General features: G+C 63.5%; 1 protein-coding gene across 11 annotated transcripts; it reads left to right on the plus strand.

Annotated features, from left to right (window-relative positions):
• The first annotated feature begins 18 nt into the window (after positions 1-18).
• TNNT2 (troponin T2, cardiac type) lies at positions 19-18,451 on the plus strand. Of its 11 annotated transcripts, XM_089905716.1 has the most exons (14): positions 19-7,034; positions 7,815-7,825; positions 12,157-12,222; positions 12,580-12,612; positions 13,418-13,451; positions 14,557-14,617; positions 14,811-14,927; positions 15,303-15,380; positions 15,834-15,944; positions 16,697-16,702; positions 16,953-17,062; positions 17,454-17,544; positions 17,900-17,940; positions 18,213-18,451. In XM_089905716.1, exons 1-14 carry the CDS (start codon positions 6,997-6,999, stop codon positions 18,256-18,258), a joined length of 843 nt encoding a protein of 280 aa, XP_089761842.1. In that variant the 5' UTR covers positions 19-6,996; the 3' UTR covers positions 18,259-18,451. The 11 variants fall into 11 exon arrangements, 9 of the variants coding, with proteins under 9 accessions (XP_089761842.1, XP_089761612.1, XP_089761753.1 ...); XM_089905582.1 differs by lacking the exons at positions 19-7,034; positions 7,815-7,825; positions 16,697-16,702 and having other exon boundaries at positions 11,105-12,222; XM_089905429.1 differs by lacking the exons at positions 19-7,034; positions 7,815-7,825; positions 16,697-16,702 and having other exon boundaries at positions 11,082-12,222; positions 14,811-15,380.
• The last annotated feature ends 48 nt before the right edge of the window (positions 18,452-18,499 follow it).

Consider the following 18,499-nt stretch of genomic DNA (forward strand, 5'->3'; position numbering starts at 1 on the left):
AGCGCTGGCCTAGGCACAGCACGACTCTCGTCCGCACCTCAGGCCTCGGCGTCCTGTCCGGAGACGGCTTTTCCTGCTGGCCCTTTCCAGGGACAGGGGCACCGTCCTGCAAGAAGCCCCGGGTCCCTGCCTGGTCTGAGCCCAGCAGGTGTCTCCGTGTACCTCTCAGAGGCCGGTCCATCCACTTCGGCCAGGCTGGAAGCATCGCACTGTCTTCCCGGGCCCGTCCCCTGCTTTGTTCTCCCTCACACCCCCACCTGCTGCTCTGGCCAAGCCATCGTGTGCTCGCCTCCCGCTGTTCTCAGGAAAGAGGTGATAAACTCGTTCACTCTCAGGTGTAAGTGACTGATAATACTTTAAAAACGCTTCCTTCCCGGAGGCTTTGCTGTTAATGGGGACCTTCCGCAGTGTGCGGGGAGGGCTGTTTGGCTGGGGGCGTGCAGGGGGGAGGCGTTGCCCTCATCACTTGTCCTCGTGTTTAAGGGGGTTGCTACCCAGTTGTCTAGCATGGTGACTTGAGGGGGGGCAGAAGTGCCACAAACAGTGCCAGGCCTGCAGTCACATCCCAACACACACGATCCCCAAATCCGTTCCTCTGTTCCTCTAACGTCATGGCTCCTGTGGACCTGGCGGACACCGGGTCAGCTGAGAATCTAGGCCAAAGCAAACTCAGAAAGCCTGGTGCCTGTCAAAGCCCTTTGTGCTGTAGTGATAAAGGTAGACGTGTGCGGGTATGTGTGCACACAAGCGTACGTGTGTGTGTGTGTGTGTGTGTGTGTGTGTATGTACACACACACGTGTATGTATTTTCTTTTAATCGTTAGAACTAAATTAGAACTCTGTTCCCAAGTGCCCCGGAGCCAGCTGCGGGAACACAGGTGCAGAGCCCACGCCCCCTCTACCCCCGACCCAGGCCCACCTGGGAAACCCCAGGGCTCCTCAGAGCACAGCTGGAAGGGTCACCAGGCCCCCCCAGCCTGTGGGACAGACACGCCAGCCTTGTCCAGCCTCTGTGATTCTGAGTGAGGCTCCTGTCTTGCATCCTGGGGTCCAGGGCACAGGAGGCCCTCGGGGCTCTGTCCGTGACCCCAGGCTGGCCTGCCTCCCACTGGTGGGCTTCCTGTGGCCGGCCCTGTGCCTGCCCGGAGACGGGGGGCAGCAGGACCTGGATGGCCTGCCTGGGACGCCCGCACCCGCTACCGACTCGAGTCCAGGACGACGCCGGGGGTGGGGCAAACACTGCCCAGAGACGCGGGCCCTGCCAGGTGGGCCCTGCCAGGAGCTCGGGGTTCAGACAGGCGACCTGCAGTTTTTTGAATGCTCTCGTTCTAAACTTGGGAAAGTCCCAGCAGGTGAATTTGTCCAGCACAACTGTCCTCTAAACCCTCCCTCCAGCGTGGAGACCCGAGAGCGGGCCGAGGGGCTCTGCTTGGTCCTGGGGATCTGGGTGTCCGGTAGCTGTTGTCCTCGGGGGTGGAGCCCTTGGTGCCCGCACCCGCGCACTGGGGTGCCCATCAAGGGCTGACTGCCGGGCAGGGTGTGGGGGACAGCACCCCACGACTCCTGCCCCCTTGCACTCGTGCATCCCGCACACGAGGACCCTGCACGCACCCTTATCGGGGGATGGATGCACGCCCAGGATGACTTCAGCTGGCGACAGTGTGAGGACAGAGTGTGCAGCCTGGGGGTGACTGGGCGACAAGGTGGGGGGAGGCCCCTCGAGGAGGTGACAGCCCACTCCCTCCAGGGACAGAACAGGCCCCCACCCTCCCACCCACACTCCGGGCCCTGCCTGCCTGCCTTCCTGCCCGGAGACCCGGGACCTCACAAGCAGCCTCTCCTCCTGCGGGTCCTCAAATGTGCAAGCACCATACCAGCATCAGTAAAATTCTGGCCAAGCACCATCTGTTTTCTCTTCGTTCCCCTCTACCATTAGCACGAGGAGGGGACGTTACATCTGTTTGCAGGGACGGGGCGTCCACGGCAGGTCGGATGTGGTGGCTGGAGGGTGGCTAGACTCACCGGCTGAGCGACTGCCGCCCATGGTCCGAGTCAAATTCCCACCTTAGGGCACTTACTGAGAGCCTCACACAATTAGTCCACGGATGCCAAGAACCTACCAGGTTTTCCCCGTGGGGATTCAGGTGGCCAGATCTCTGTCCCAGGCATCCGTGCAAGCAAGTTACGTCCCACTTCAAGGATTGTTGAGCTCACAAGGAACCCACTGAAGTAGCTCAGGTTAAGGGAGGACTTAGGAAAAGCGATTCCTAAATTCCAGGAGATTCCAGGCCAGGACACAAGGCGAGGCTAAGGTCCTGGTGGGCTGCACCAGGAGAGCGGGGGATGGGGCATCCCCCCTCTTTCCCGACAGCTTGGCTGCACTCACTGTTCCTCCCTGATCACCGGGAAGCCGGCAGCAGGCTTGTGGCTTCAGCCTGCCCCGCCCCGGATCTGCTGGCAGTGTAAAGGGCCACATGGCAGGGATTGAGCCTGGAGGTGGGGAATCAGACCACTGGGCTCAGAGGCCACCGGGGACCATGGAAGGACAGTTTCAGCTGAGTGACGCGGCAAGTCTGATGGCAGAGTGGGGGCGGGGCACGGGGAGGACCCTTTCAAGGGCGTCGGTGGTGGAAGTGGCATGTGACTCCCAAGGCAGCCACGTATGTGCAGGCGAACTCCAAAGCCCTGGACGCTGGCCTCACGGACCTTGTGATCTAGTGGGTTTAGCAGATGGTAGCCCCGTGTGGCCTAACTTTAAAGCCGTAGTGGCGTGAACCTCAACCGTCTTCCCTGCCCCTCCACTCAACCAGCTGCCTCTTTGAGGAGAGCCCTCATTCTTGGCTGGATGTCCGACCTTGAACCTGACCTCCTGTATTGGGTTTAACCCCTGCCCAGTAAGGAGGGCTTGCCACGTGGCTTGGGGGTCGAGGAGAAGACCCACTCTGCAGATGTGCTCACTGAGGCCAGCAGAGCCTGCCTCCCCCACAAGGCTGCTCGTCCTGCTAGAAGCGGCCAGTAGCCTGGAAGGCGCTTTCACCCGCAGCATCACTTCAGTCGAGCTGCAGACAAGCCCTGCCTCTGCTCCCGAGACCCCCGCCCAGAGACTGACCAAGTGCCTTGTGCCCCCGGCCCCGCCCCCAGCCTGCCACCCGACTGCTGGCATCCACTGTATTGGGATTCTCAGGAGGGACAGCTGGTTTGTGTTACATGCCTGCTGCCTCCTGTCCCCTGCCTATCTGTCCTGGTTTTAAATAGCTTATCTGAGCAGCTGGACGACCACATGGGCTTATATGGCCTGGGGTGCCTGTTCCCTCAGCCCTGTCCCCCGCACCTGCCAAAGTAACAGCCAGCAGCCCCGCTCCCCCTGCCCCCGCCGCCCCCCCAGGGTGTCTCCTGCCGCACATTCCTCCACCGCGGGGCTTGGCTCCCGGCCGACCGCGTGTCTGCTTAAAGCCCTCTCCATCCCCTGCCCTCGTCCAGACCCTGCGAGGCCGCGGACACCGCAGGACCGGTCTTCGGCAGCTCCTGCTCTGGGTAAGGCTCGGGCAGACTCTGGAGAGCGGACGGGTGTCCTGTGGCCTGGCCCTTCTGTCCTGAGTCCCCGAGTCCTCTCTGAGAGGGTGTCAGAGCTGGGGGAGGCCCCGTTCCCCTGGGTGCTTCCGAGGAGGTGTTGCAGGGACAGGACTCTGAGACTAGTTTAAAGGGCCCTCAGGGAGAGGTTGGAGGCTTGGGTTTGAGTCTGGGATCTGTCAACGAAGGGTGGTTTTGCTGGAAAGTCTTGGATGAGCGGCTTTCCTTCCCCGGGCCTCAGCTTCCTCATTGGTAGGAGGGATAGATAATTGCCAGGCCTCTGAATACATGATGCTCCAACCCACGGGGACTCCCCCTCCAGGCAGCGGGCCCCTGAGGCTTCCCAGGGAAGGGGTCCCTCTCGATCCCCAGAGAGCAGAGTGAGGCTTTGTTCTCGTCAGTCAGAACAGTCCTTGTGGCCGGATTCTCTTTTCCCGGAATTCAGACACTGTCCTGAGGCAGCAGGGGCCCCTGGAGGCCCCTCCAGGCAGACACGGGGTTCATCCGCCCTCCCAGACCCAGGACTGCACCCCTCCCCAGGCAGGGCACGGGCTGAGCAATGGGGAGAGACCCCCTTGGGAGACCCCTTCATGGGGGGGTGAACCCAGCTCACTGGGTTAGAGGGTTAACCCTGAGTCCAGCTGCCCCCCACCCCAGGGTCCCTGCGAGTGTGACCCTTGCCCCATCCACCTCCATACACCCCGGGGAGAGCGCTTGCTCTAAGCTCCTCCGGAGGGAGAGCCATTCCCTCTTCTCCTGGGCAGGCTGAAGACAGACTGGGAAAGGGGCTGCCTGGAGCGTGGGGAATTTCAAAGCCCATTCCTGTCCTAGTGCAGCTGGGAAGCACCTGACCTCCTGAATTCCTCCTCTGACCCGGGTCTTGGGTCTTATAGGGCAAGGCCTCGTTCTCTCCTGGCAGAAGAGGAATCTGAGAGGATCAAGTTCCCCACTGCCCCTGGCCTAGCTCTGCTGGTGGGCTAACAGCTGCAGGCTTAGGAAGGTTCCAGTTGAATGCTGGGGACAAGGGCTGAGGGATGGGACCCCCATTCCTCTGTTTTATAGACAGGTTAACTGAGGTCCAGAGAGGTTAAGTGACTTAACTAAGGTCACACAGCAAAAACTGGGTTTTAAACCCAGCTCTTTTGACCGCATGGCCAGCATTCTCTCTGCCTTCTATCATTTTTGCTTTACTCCCCAAGAAATGTGCCCCCACTCTCTTGGCTGTGAGGGAGACCGGCTAGAAATCAGTCTGCGGTGGCAGGTGGGGGCCCGGGCGTGGGCATCCTGGTACCTCGCCTGCCGGGTTCTCGACTGCCTCCAAGCTGGAGCCCCGCCCGGGCCCATCGCCTTCCTGTCACCAGTCCCCTGAACAATTGTCTTGGCTGCGTCCTCTGCTGAAAGCCCCCTTCCCACCCCCCATGGCCGGCAGGCTATTTTTAGGAGCTGGACAGTGCTCAGAGGAGCAGGGGGCGGTCTCCGGGGCTGTGCCCGATGGCTCTGAGCCGGTGGGCGGGCGGGCAGGAGAGGAGAGAGAGACCCCAAGCCCCAGTCTGGCCACGCACCTTCCCTGGGAAACCTCCCTGCGCCAAGGTGACAGACTCCACCCGGGGTTCAGGGAGGGGCTCCCCAGTTCTCGGGCCACTGATTCTGGCTACTTCCCTGGGGCTCCAGGCAGTGCTTCATCTGCCAGACCCCCACCCCCTCTGGGCTGGGGGCTCTTCCCCTGCCACTCTCCCCGCAAGGCCCCATTTGAAGACCCTCTGGGGTATGTCTTCTCAGGATACCGTACACATCTGACATCTCTTCTTCTCACCCACTGCCACCCTCACCCGGGGGAGCCAGCTTCTGTGCAAAACTCCCTATGCCTGGCCCCGCCCTCACTGCCCCACCGACTCCAGCGAGGGGGGCTGGCTCGCTGCAGCGCTCGCCCTGACCCAGCAGGACTGGACGAACTGAGCCAGGTTCAAAAGAGCAGCCGGTCCGAGGCTGCAGCGGTCTTCCGCCAGAGGGCCCGGGGGGCAGAGGCTCCTTCAGAACTCCTCGGCCTCAGAGGGGCTGCCTTGCGGTGGACATCACGCCACCCGCCAGAGTCGTGGCTCACTGCGTGTCCGCAGATGGGTGCCTGGGGCGGGTCTCGGCCGGGACAGTGGGGTGTGCAGGGACAGGTGGTGTGGGTGTGAGCACCGCTCTCCGTGCCACTGTCACCGCAGGCTGAGTCAGAAGCTGGTGGCTGCAGCGCCGGGTGCCAGTGGGGCAGGGTCAGGAGCAGCCTGGCATCACCCCTTCGGGGAAAAGGGGACTGAGGTGTAGGGAGATCAATGACCTTTCCAAGGTCACAGGCAAATGTGAGGTGGAGCCAGCGTTCAAAGCCAGGTCAGCCTCCCAGTCCCGTGCGGGCAGTCTCCACCGCTCCCTTGGCTTCTCCCCATCGTTGCAGGGAAAAACGCTTTCCTCGGTGTCAGCGTGGTCCTCACAGACCTCTGGGCCGGGCAGCCAGGATGCGGCCACTCTGTCTGCGCTTTGGGAAGACTTGCCCCAATGCTCAGCTGACAGGAGAGTCTCTTGATTTTCTGTTCCTAGTGCAGTGGGGGGAGAATCTCAAAACGAGAGCTTCCCCAGAGAAACTCCATTGAGCTGGACTTTTTATTGAGCCGGTGTAGATAAACACGCTGCCGTGAGAAATGATGTAGACCCGCACCCACTTCCCAGTGTCCCCCGCGGTAACACTTGCACAGCCAGGACCAAATCACAGCGGGACGTGGAAGCACCATCCGTGATCTTACTCGGATTCCCCGCTCTCCTTTGACTTTGTGTGTGTGAGTGCGAGTGTGAAATTCCCTTCCATTTTAGCCTGTGCAGGCCCGAGGATCCACCACCAGAGATGCCGAGCAGTTCTAGAGCCACAGACGTCCCTCGTGTGCCTTTTCCGTCCACGCCCACCTCCCTCCCAGCCCCCCCAACGACCACCAATCTGTTCTCCATTTCTACAACTTTGCCGTTTCGAGAATGTTCCATCTCTAGATGGAACCACATGCCTCGGCTTTTCCTCCCCCCAGGGAGAGTAATTCCCTGGAGGTTCGTCCGGGGTGTCGGCTGCACCCCCGGTTTGCTCCTTTCTGTTGCCTAGTTACCGTCCATGCCACACTGGGCCACTCCCGGGGAGACTGCGTGGATGGGGCAGAGCTTCTCCCCTGGTCGCTGGGCAAGGCTGGCAAGGCTGGGGAGGCTTAGAGCTGGGGTTCAGACAGTCACCACGTGGTGCAGGGGTTGCTGTGCTCCCCGACAGAGGAGGCTGCCGTCACGGGCGGATAAGGGGCGGGTGGTCAGCGTCTTGGGTGGACTGCGGGCCCAGCGTTCCTCGCGGAGCCGGGAGGCCGGCCCTCTGCCCGTGCTGACTGTTCTTCTCTCCGGAGGGAAGCGGAGACCATGTCGGACGCGGAGGAGCCGGTGGACAAGTCCGAGGGGTGAGTACCGGGGTCATGCTGGGGGGCCGTCCCCTCCGTGCACCTGGCCTGGGAGATGCCCGGTTGTGGGCCGAGGCCGCGCCCCTCTGGGGGCCCCGGGAGAGCTGCACCCCTTCGTTTCCAGCCCTGTGCCTCTGGGCTGCCCCGCGGGGTTGGCAGTAAAGAGCCCATTCCCGGGTCAGTGGGCTCCTGCCGGGAGCTGGGCCTCCCGAGAACGGACCGGAGAGGTTCCGTGAGGACCCCGAGGCCACAGAGCGACCGTGCCCCAGGAATCCACCTCAGAGCCCTTGTAATCACTGCCCCGGGCAGCCGCTGTTCCTGCGCTGCCCCTCCCCCGCGCTGTCCCGAGCGCCGGGGAGGGGCACACACTGGCGGCCAATCAGTCACCTCCTTGCGGGGAGTGGGTGCACAGGAGGGACACGAACGCCGGCACGGCTTGGACCCCGTGGACCTCCCGCCTGGGCGCGGAGCGTGGAGGGCCTGGGGGGGCTGCGCCTCCTGCGTGGACTTGGACCCCGGGTGGAGGGGGTGGGCAGAGCGCAGGGGACCAGCAGCTGAACCAGGTTTCCTGGGGGTGGTCAGAGGCGGCGGGACCGGAGGCTGGGCCAGACCAGGCTGTGCGGGTGGGCAGAGCGGGCGGACGCCAGCACCCAGTGCGGAGGGCAAAAACTGGGGTCATCTTCAGGAAAAGGCCAGGGTGTGGTGTGTGGGTGTGGGGGGTGTGTACACGTGTGTGCAGTGTGCCCTGTGCTCCTGACGGCATCTCCCCTCGCACCGCAGGGAGCAGGAAGGTAAGCGCATGCCCCATGCTCACTGGGCAGGACAGCCTGCTTTGAAACTGATGGTCTCTTCTCTCCTCTCTTGTGGCCGCGTCTCATCCCCGGAGCAGAAGGAACCAGGGAAGGTATGGGGGACGGATGGCGGGGGAGGAGGGGTGGCGTGGAGGGAGCGCATGGTCCCCGCCTCTCGCTCTCAGCTGAGCAAAGACCCTCCACCAATCCCAGCTCCTAGCTGGGATCAGCCCGAACCCTGGTGCTCAGGTCTTGGGGTAAACGGTTTAAACCTGTCTCTATCGCCCACCAGGTGGTTCACACGGAATCACTGCTTTTTTTCCAATTAATTATTTTTGCTTTTTTTCTCTAATTTTTTTTTACCACGTAAAGTTTTAAATGCACATAAAAGTGGCAAAAATAGAATAATGCACCCCCATGCACCCATCACTCAGCTCAACAACCATCAACTTACAGCCCATCTTCTCTCACTGACTCTGTCTCTGCCCAGTATTATAGAGCAGACGAATCCTCCCCAGACATCATAACATCACCCCACGCTTACATAGCTCAGTATGAATCTCTAAAAGATAAGCGCTATTTAAAAAACATAGCCATGATAGCATGACCACACCTAAAAGCGTTCAGTTTAATGCTTTTTCAAATGAGATTATGAAGGTGTTCAGGTATCTGAGACACGTCACGTAGACGTGAAGACCTTGTCACCTGGCGAGGGTCCACTCTGACCCTCGGATCTTTGCCCTTCTCCTACTTGTTGATCATTTTCATTATCATGGTCTCCTCGGCGTGGTGCCCCTTCTCCCTGCGAGCACCTAACCTTCCCTTCTTCCTGAGCACTTGACACATGCCGGTGGTCACGAGGCCTCTCTCTGTCCCTACAGTGCCCCCAGTTGGCCCAGCATGGCCCTGGGGCCCCTCAGGCTTCTGCCCCCGGGGAAGGGTGGATCCTGCCCCTTAGAGGCTCAGCAGATCCTCAAAAGCATCATGTCAGCACATCGTGCATGGACACTAGGGGAAGGGTCTCTGGGAGGGAACCAGGGGCCTTGGGAGCTGACCCTGTTCTCGAGTCTTCTGGGGAAAGTGGGGGCATCTTGCATTTGAGGCTGTTCCAGGGGTACCTGACAAAGAGGAGACACAGAGACACTCACAGGAGAACCGGGGGGGCCCTTGGGAGTCAGTTCTCAAGGAACACCACTCACATCAGAGGCTATTTGAATATTTTTTGAGTCAAAAATCTAGCTCCACCTTCAGTTGTGTTTCCTGCAGGGACTCTCCATACGGTGGGTTTTCCTTTGCTTTGGGGGATTTGCCAGCTCCTGGCAACAGGTTTTGGGGGGTGAGGTTTGAGCCATAGACTCTGGATTTGGTACCGATCTGCCTGCTACCCAGGCTGTGAATTAACAAAAGAATTCTCCACCGCGATGGGGGTCTGAGTCCCTGGAGCGTCCGCCTTGCTTGCGGTGAATGGACCGCACCTGGCTCCCTGGTAGCTAAGTCCCCGGCTGCCAGCGACCAAGAGAGCGAGGTCTAGAAGGGTGTCACTAAGCCTACAGGATGGATAATCCCAGGACCTCTGCTTTCTTCAGGAGATGAAAGCTCTACAGGCAGTCGGCTTTCCTAGAGTGGGAGTGTTGGGCCGTGCTTCCTTGCATGGGGCAGCTTCCTTCCAAGTCTGCCCTGTGCCCGCCTCTCCTGGAAACTGGAGATGTCTCGCGGGTCCCTGAGAGGATCCTTCGGGGTCGGGGTGTGGAGGGGTCTGACAAGGGTGCATTGTTCCCACTCTGGGGCCTCTGTCCCCACGGGAGGGAGATGGGGGCCCTGGGGTCTGGAAGCAGGAAGTGGCCAGATACCCTGAGTGCCCCTCACGGCCCGGGCACAGCCGAGCATCACGGAGAAGGGAGTGCACTTATTTCCCCTTTGCCGACCCCTGAGGCTCAGGGAAGCCACCGGAGCGGGTCTAGGAGTTGGTGGGTCAGGGCCTGGGCTCCACGGCCCACACCCGTGCCACCATGCGCCGTCCACTGCTGCCCCGTCCTGCTCCCAGGCTAAACTGTCTCGCCTCTCCCCTCGCGGCTGCCGCTCCCCGACCTCAGAAGAGGAAACCTGGAGAGAGGACGGGACAGCGGTGCAGCTTTGCCTGTCCCTGTGCTCCCACCCTGTCATCCCAAGTTGCCCCCGTGAGGAGGGGCCTGCACCGGGGTGGGGACCTTGGTGGAGGGCCGGGACCACGCGCCTTTCCGTGCTTTCCGAGAGGGACCCAGGCTGGCCAGTCCCCCACCCGCTCCAAGTCCAGGATCCAGAGGGGACCGATGTCCGCCCCGCTGCGCACACACTCTTCTGTGCTGGCTCCTCCCTCTTAGGGGACAGCCCCTGGGCAGGGTGGCTGGGGTGGGAGGGGCCTGGGGACAGAATCATGGGGAGAGCAGCTGGGGGACTGGAAATAGCCCGAGCAGAAAGGACGGGATGTCAGCTTGCAAGTGTGCATGGCTGCAGGTGGACGGGGTGCGGTGGGCGGGCACAGACTCAGACTGAATTTTAGCGGGAACTTTCTGGTAGTGACGTCTGAGGATGTGGGGGCACCTGGGGCGTTCCCCTTGGGGGTGTTGGGTGCCCACTGGGCGAGGTGGGAACTGAAACCTCAGACGGGGTGGGAGAGGTGTTAACAAGACTGCCTGAAGGTGGACCCCACACCTGGCCATGTCCTTGCTAGCCAGCCCTCCCCTCTCACCCCTTCTGGAAGGATCTTCTTTGAGGTAATGGTCCTGCAGGGATCAAAGAAGAGGACTCAGACCTAGAACAAGAGTGGAAGCAGGGGGTGTGGAGGCCGGGGGTGGAGGCCGGGGGTGGAGGCTGGGGGTGGAGGCAGGGGGTGGAGGCAGGGAGTGGAGGCTGGGGGTGGAGGCCAGGGGTGGAGGCCAGGGATGGAGGCAGGGAGTGGAGGCAGGGGGTGGAGGCTGGGGGTGGAGGCAGGGGGTGGAGGCAGGGAGTGGAGGCAGGGGGTGGAGGCAGGGGGTGGAGGCAGAGGGTAGAGGCAGGGGGTGGAGGCTGGGGGTGGAGGCGGGTGTGGAGGCCAGGGGTGGAGGCAGTGAGTGGAGGCCAGGGGTGGAGGCAGGGGGGTGGAGGCGGGTGTGGAGGCCAGGGGTGGAGGCAGGGGGTGGAGGCCAGGGGTGGAGGCGAGTGTGGAGGCAGGGAGTGGAGGCAGGGGGTGGAGGCAGGGGGTGGAGGCAGAGGGTAGAGGCAGGGAGTGGAGGCTGGGGGTGGAGGCGGGCGTGGAGGCCAGGGGTGGAGGCAGGGGGTGGAGGCAGAGGGTAGAGGCAGGGAGTGGAGGCTGGGGGTGGAGGCGGGCGTGGAGGCCAGGGGTGGAGGCAGGGGGTGGAGGCCAGGGCTGGAGGCGAGTGTGGAGGCTGGGAGTGGAGGCAGGGAGTGGAGGCAGGGGGTGGAGGCAGGGGGTGGAGGCGAGTGTGGAGGCTGGGAGTGGAGGCAGGGAGTGGAGGCAGGGGGTGGAGGCAGGGGGTGTGGACATTTCCGTGCTGGCCTCACCACCCCACCCCAGGCTTTCCAGCCCCCCTGCCAGGAGTCCACCACATGTAGGGCCTCAGTCAGGGTCTTCATCAGTGCCCGCTGCCGGCGGATCCCTGTGCCCAGCGCCATGCTGTCGAATGTGCCTATCCACCCGGAGTGCCTGACTGGGGCGGGGTCTACACCCTGCCAAGCAAGTGGATGAAAACAGAAATCCCCCTGACTCTTTGGACCGTACATACATCCACATGCAGGGCAGCTCCTTCACCCACACGCAGTCCTGCTTTGGTCTCTTTCAGATACAGATGAAGGGTCTCCAGGGCCTGAGCCCGGGACAGGCGCTCCCCTGACCCCTGTGGTGCCACATCGGGGGATGGGGTGGGGAAGGGGGGCTGAGTCGACAGAAAGAGCCCGGCAGACAGCCCCCACCCATTCCCTGGTGCCGCCCAGCACCCGCCTGGCCTTCCCAGAGGCCTCCAGGTGCAGAGCCGGTCTCCAGGCCCCTGAGAAGGAGCTGATAGTAAATGTTTTAGGCTTTGGTCCCTGTGGAAGCCACTCAACTCTGTTGTTGCGTGAAAGCAGCTTGGGCCGTGCTCCAATAAAACTTTATTTAGAAACAGTCTGGGGGCCAGATTGGGCCATAGTTTGCGGACTTCTGGTTTAAACCAAGAACAGAGTAGCCCCCGTCTTGTCACATCAGTCACCCCCAAATTCATGTGGAACCTGGATGTCGCTGGCCCCCTCCCCACACCTCCGCCCTGGGCTCTGCCTGCAGCACGAGTGTGTTCACTGTGTCTGGTTCACTTCTCCAGAGCAGGAGGAGGAAGTGGAAGAAGAGGCTGGAGGCGGGACTGACGTGGAGGAGACTAACACCGAAGGTGAGGCTCCACCCGGGCTGAGGGTGCGAGGGGCTCTGTCCTGGAGCCCGGGGTGGCGAGAGCCCCAGAGCCACTCCTACAGCAGCAAGAAATCCGCCTGGACCGAGCTTTGCAGCCTGGGCGGCCACTCGTCCTGTCGGGGCTCAGCCCCCGGTCGCCCTGTCAGTAAACGCTGGCCACGTGCCCCTCTGGTGCCCGGTGGTCTTGGGCCCAGGGCAGGTACAGACAGACAGCTCCGGGCTCCGGACCCCAGACCCCCACAGGGCACACTTGGCTGAGGACCTGTTGCGGGGAGGCTCTTGGCAGGGGTTTGAGCTCGCAACCAGGACCTTTACTGATTTCTCACGTTCTCTTTAGAAGGTGGAGAAGACGAAGATAAAGAGGCTGAAGGTGAGGCCCGCTGGGCGTTGGGAGGAGGCGCTGGGGGGCCGGGGAGCCCCTCCAGCAGTTTGGGGGAGACCCCAGGGAGGCGGGAGAGGGGCTGGGGAAGGCAGGACACAACTCGGTGACCATGCGTGTTTGGAGGTCGGGCTCCTCCTTGCAGAGAAGCTGCCCCGGTGGTGCCCAGGGGAGAGGGGCGATGTCCAAGGGCCCAGGCAGGGCAGGGCAGTGGTCACAGCCACGTCCACACACGAGGCGCCTGGAGCCCAGCTGAACCACTCGAGAGTGGGGAGTCTGGGGGAGGAGATCCCAGGCATGGATGGTTGTGGGGTGGGTCACTGCTGCGGTCATTGTTGGCCGGCAGCCTTCCCCAGGGGCGCAGGTGGCCCCAGTCACGCCTCTGGAGGGGCACAGCCAGTGGGTCTCAGGGTCACGCCCCATCAGCTTCCTGGTCCCGGGCCGCCAGGAGGTCTGGGGGCAACCGAGGAGACAGAGGCTCGGGAGGCGACTCTGGGGCCAGGACCCCCAGGGACCGTGCCCTGGACCCCTCCTCACTGTGAGGCCAGCACTGCTGAACGAGAGGGCTGTGCGTGCATGCGTCTCCCGAGGCTCCCCCGGGGAGCAGCCCCGAGAGGGAGTGTGGGGTTTGCAACCCTGCAGCTTATTTCTTTGGGTGTTCCTGCAACCCGGGGCTGGGAGGGACTCACAGGTGGATGGGGAAACGGAGGCCCACAGGTGCCTGGCTCATCAGGGGCAGAGTGGGACCAGATCCAGGCCTCCTGACCCCGTGGCCATGTGCTTCCCTTCTCTCCAGATGGCCCAGTGGAGGAGTCCAAGCCCAAGCCCAGGTGAGTGGTGAGGCCCTGGGAGCAGAGGGCTCATGAGGGAGGACAACTGGGGGACAGGACCGCAGTGCATGGTGGCACAGCGAGTATAGACCACCACGTATGGTTTTACAGGTTGTGCACTGCACAAGAGTCTCTGCCGTCTGCTGCAGTGTGTGTGGGGTCGGGGGGGGGATGGGGGCTGAAATCCTCCCACACTCCATCACCAGTTCCGCGCCCTGCCCCCGTCAGCACTGTGTCCATCTAGAGGAAAATGATGAACTAGCTGTGGCCCTGGGTGGACACCTTGTCCGACCCTACAGGAGAGCTAGGACTCCATCCTCAGTGGCTGAGGTGGGGCCGGGGGGGAAGAGGGAGGAAAATTCGGGGAAGCCAAGCAGTGAGTGTGTGTCAGCCTCGGCGTGTGGTTCAGAGCGTCACCAAGGGCCACACAGGGCAACTTGTTGCCACACACGTGACACTGCCTGGGAGCTCTGGGTGCTGGGTGGGATGGGGGTTTCGGGAACGCCAAGGCCGCCAGCTGACGGGCGCCTCAGCACACACAGGTGTCTCCCTGCGGTGCCTTCCGGCTCGAGTGGATGGTCTGAAACTAGCCCGGCCCGAAAGTCCAGCCCCTTCCCCGTTCCCCCGCTGCTGTGAGCGCTGCAGTGTCTCAGTTCAGCCCCACACAGATGAGGCAGACGGGAAACCCAGGCCCAGCGCCCGGGGCCTGGAGTCCCACGCGAGTGTGGGAGGGGGTGGGGACCAGCGTGGCCTCCTGGGCTCCTGGGGAGGTCCCGTGGGTTAGCCAAGCTGTCACCTGTGCAGCTTCTCTACTTCCTGGCTGGTGGTTTTGAGCCAGGCGCTATGTCTCAGAGTCTCGGCTTCCTTGAGTGAGATGAGTGGTTCCTACTCTGTGGGTAAACGGGAGGGCACGTGCAGGCGCCGTGGGACCCTGGTGCTGAGCGGCCTGGGGGCTCCTGTGTGCACGCCATGCTGGTGTCACCGTGCTGGTGGCTGCGCAGCGGCGGCCGCGTTTCTGCAGGGAGGAGAGGACCTTGGCCACCCAAGCACCGCAGCCCCTTGGTCCAGGGAGGGCTTGGTGCTCACACCTCCTTCTGCCCACCAGGCCGTTCATGCCCAACCTGGTGCCGCCCAAGATCCCCGACGGAGAGAGAGTGGACTTTGACGTGAGTGGGGGCTTGGGGAGGGCAGGCCCCCTGGGAGAGAGCTCAGGACCTCCCGGCGGAGAGGAGGTCACGGGCGGGGGGCACACAGTGCCCGACAGTGTCCTGGGTCCGGCCCCAGCTAGTCTCCTGGACCCAGGCCCCTCCCCCCTGGCATGGGGGCGGTGGGCAGCCTCTGAGCCCCGCCCCCCCGCAGGACATCCACCGGAAGCGCATGGAGAAGGACCTGAACGAGCTGCAGACGCTGATTGAGGCGCATTTCGAGAACCGCAAGAAAGAGGAACAGGAGCTGGTCTCCCTCAAAGACAGGATCGTGGGTGTCGGGCGCCTCCCGGGGCCGGGGGTGGTCCAGCAAGAGCCCCTGGGGCCCCAGCACCCTCCCCCCGAGGGCTGGAGCCGAGTCATCATCTCTGCCCCCCACCTCGCTCCCCCCGGCCCCGCCCCGCCACTAACGGAGGGAAGATGCGGTGACCTCCGGGATCCCAAAACATTTTCCGGGGGACAAGAGGCTGTTCGCCTTCCTTTCTCCCCTCTACTTCCCGTGCTGCTTGGCCGACGGCAGGACGTGGCCTCTGCCTCCAGCACAGGGCAGCGGCCGGGGCGGGGGGGACACTCAGGGGACACGGAGAAGCCCACCGACACTTTTCAGGCGTTGACGTCAGTCCCACAGCGGGCGCTCCCTCCGCAGGAGGAACGGCGGGCAGAACGGGCGGAGCAGCAGCGGATCCGGGCGCAGCGAGACAGAGAGCGGCAGAGCCGCCTGGCCGTGAGCGACCCCGCCCTGGCCCTCCGCGCGTGCAGACTGGGACTCGGCCCGGGGCGAGCACCCACGCGGCGCTGGGCGTTGCGTGCGCGACTAGACAGAAAGGCCCTGAGCGGTTAAGGCACCCCCCTCCTCCCTGCACAGCGCGCCCCCTAGGAGCTGAGGTGCCGCGGCCCCCGTCCTGTGCTGCTGCTGCCGGGGCCCCGCCCCAGGGATGCAGCTCACCCCTGGAGCTTCCTGTCCCTGGCCTGGGTGTGGGGACCCTCACTGTCAGGAGTTGGGACCCCGCTCGCTCAGTCCCGTGTCCCCGGCCAACAAACTCCAGCACCAGGCCCCATGCCCGAGTGCCCTCAATCCCCAGGACAGTGTGCTTGGCCACAAGGACCCCCAGCGCCAGCCCAGAATCAGGGTGTCCGGCCCCCACCCCTAATCCACTCCCTCCCTGCCGGAAACCAGGAGGAGAGGGCCCGCCGAGAGGAGGAGGAGAGCCGGAGGAAGGCTGAGGATGAGGCCCGGAAGAAGAAGGCTCTGTCTAACATGATGCATTTTGGAGGCTACATCCAGAAGGTGGGGGGCCTCCAGGCGTCCTGTGTCGTGAGGAGTGACTGTGCGCGGGATCCCGGGAAGAGATGTCCAGCCGCTGTTGCGAGACTGAGTTCTCATGCCAGACCCGAAGCTGGCCCTCGCAGCAGCTGGCTTTCCCTGGGAGGGGCTGCTGGGATGAGCGCTGTGAGCAGAGCCCAGAACGCCACTGCCCCTCCCAGCCCTAGCCCCACGCCGGCTGGTGGAGCCGGCAGGCCCTGTGCCCCGTCTCACATCCACCGTGTGTGGCCTCATGCAATCCTGGAGCCTCAGTCTGCTCATCTGTAAAATGGGGTTAATGTCCACCCTGCCTGCTCTGAGAGGGTCAGACGAGCTACCCTGGAGTGCGGCTAAGTGCTGCCCGGATGCAGGCTGGTTTGCTGCTGGGAGCTCACCCCCACCAGATACCCCATTCCCAGGGGCGGAGAGATGGGAAGTTGAACTTCTTTGCGCAGCGGACACATCAGAACATTTTCTTAGATGTCCAAGTCCCCAGCTCAGAACTGGGCCAGCCTCCTGGCCCCTGCGCCCCACGGCGACCCTACGAGCGGGGCCCTGCTGTCAAACATCCCCACCCCACCCCGGACGCACGTCCAGTAACTAAGGTGGCCCGCAGCACGGCTGAACCCTCTCCTTCCTGTGTCTCTGCCTGTGTCCCTGTGCCCTCCCCTCTCCCTGTCTCTGTCACTGTTGCATCTTTCTCTCTGGGTCTTCCTCTTGCTGTCCTGGCTCTGCAGGCCCAGGTGGGTGCCAGTCCTCAAACCCTCCTCCTCCTTGTAGTCTGGGGAGCCCCAGGAGGGGAAGGCATTGGGCTGGGGGGAGATGTGGGGAGGTAGGGGTCCGGGGAGCCCCCACCTGTCTGTTTCCTGGGGAGCCCAGGCAGTTGCTGGCCTGGGGGTTGCAAGGCCGAGCCTCTGTCCCCGCTGGGTTTGGGGGTGTGGGGATAGGAGGGGGTGTTCACTAACCCATTCCCCTGCTTCTCACCCCCTCCAGACGGAGCGTAAAACTGGGAAGAGGCAGACGGAGCGGGAGAAGAAGAAGAAGATTCTGGCCGAGAGGAGGAAAGTGCTGGCCATCGATCAGCTGAACGAAGACCAGCTGAGGTGGCTGCCCGCACGCTGGGGCTGTACCCGCGAGGGAGGGGCGTCGGGCCGAGGGCGGGGGCACCGGCTCGCCTGAGCCGCCAGGGGGCGCTGCCGCCCCAGTTATTCCGTCGGCGGCTTTGGCGGGACCGCGACGGGCTGGCCGGGGCGGCAGAGCCCCGCTCCCCTTCCCCACCTGCGCACGATGTTGGTGCGACCCCCACCCCTCCGCGCTTCGGGGCTGTGCCCTGGCGGCGCCGGTGCCCCGTCCTCAGTCCCAGGCACTGCAGTCAGCCGGGGTGGGGGGCTTTGGCAGGCCTGGAGGGCGGGGAGGCCGGGAAGGGGAGCGGTCCGGAGCAGCAGGGAGGCAGGTGAGGCCCCTCCTTACTGCCCCCGCCCACGGCCTGTGCAGGGAGAAGGCCAAGGAGCTGCGGCAGACCATCTACGACCTGGAAGCGGAGAAGTTCGACCTGCAGGAGAAGTTCAAGCAGCAGAAATACGAGGTGAGCCGTCGTGTGACCGTGTGCCTCGCTCGTGTGGCCGCTGGGCTGGCTGGTGCTTCTGGAGTCTGAGGGTTCGCTGTGGCTGAGCAGACACTTCCTGGCGTTGCAGCCCTGGGGTCTCCCCACTTCTGGCCTCGAGGCAGCAGCTCAGCCCACTGAGCACGCACGACAGGGGGACCAGGATGCACCGGGCCAGGCCTCCCGGCGGAGGTGGTGGTGGGGACCTCACCGGGGACGCAGCTGCTTACTTCTCACCGTGATGGTCCCGGTCCTGCCCACCCCATCCCCAGGCCAGCCGGGCCCTGAGCCCAGTGGGTGCCGCGGGGTCACTCTCTCTTGCCTCCTTTTCTTACAGATCAACGTTCTCCGCAACAGGATCAATGACAACCAGAAAGTGTGAGCACCCCAGCTCCATCCCCCTGCCCCCTTCCCCATCCTTCCTGTCTCCCAGGCCCCCCGCCCCTTCCTCCTCTCTGTAGGGTCCAAGAGCTCCCCAACCCCCCCACTCCCCACCCCCCGCCTGAGGCTGCTGCCCTGTTGAGCCTCTGGAGGCAGCTCCAGGTGGCCCCCTGCCCCTCTCAGCCCTCAGCAGCCCCCCACGCCCCCCACCTACCCACCATGGAGAGCTGCCCCGCGTCCTGTCTGACTGGGCCCTGCTTCTCCTGCAGCTCCAAGACCCGCGGGAAGGCCAAAGTCACCGGGCGCTGGAAGTAGAGTTGCAGCCGCCTTCTCCCGGGATCTGCTCCTCGCGGTGTCCCCCGCCCTGCACACCCCCGGCTCCCGGGGTCCTCCAGCACCGGAGGCCCGCTCCCGCCGCAGACCAGGAGCTGGCCCAGCCAGAAGCCGCACTCGTGCCCGACCACGCCCCCACGCCCACCCTAGCCACTAATAAAGGCCACCACGCACCCATGGCATCCTGTCACTTCTCTTTAGAGGGAGGGAAACTGAGGCGCAC

Source organism: Delphinapterus leucas, chromosome 1, assembly GCF_059928025.1.
Source record: "Delphinapterus leucas isolate spDelLeu-1000000601 "Yukka" chromosome 1, BTC_Dleu_Yukka2, whole genome shotgun sequence".
NCBI lineage: Eukaryota > Metazoa > Chordata > Mammalia > Artiodactyla > Monodontidae > Delphinapterus > Delphinapterus leucas.

Coding starts and splice junctions, on each gene's coding strand:
- TNNT2 (XM_089905351.1), top strand. CDS start 12,072: ATGTCGCTGGCCCCCTCCCCACACCTCCGCCCTGGGCTCTGCCTGCAG. Junction 14,618..14,810: donor GAGAGAGAGTGGACTTTGAC/GTGAGTGGGGGC, acceptor GCCCCCCCGCAG/GACATCCACCGGAAGCGCAT. Junction 15,381..15,833: donor AGCGGCAGAGCCGCCTGGCC/GTGAGCGACCCC, acceptor GCCGGAAACCAG/GAGGAGAGGGCCCGCCGAGA.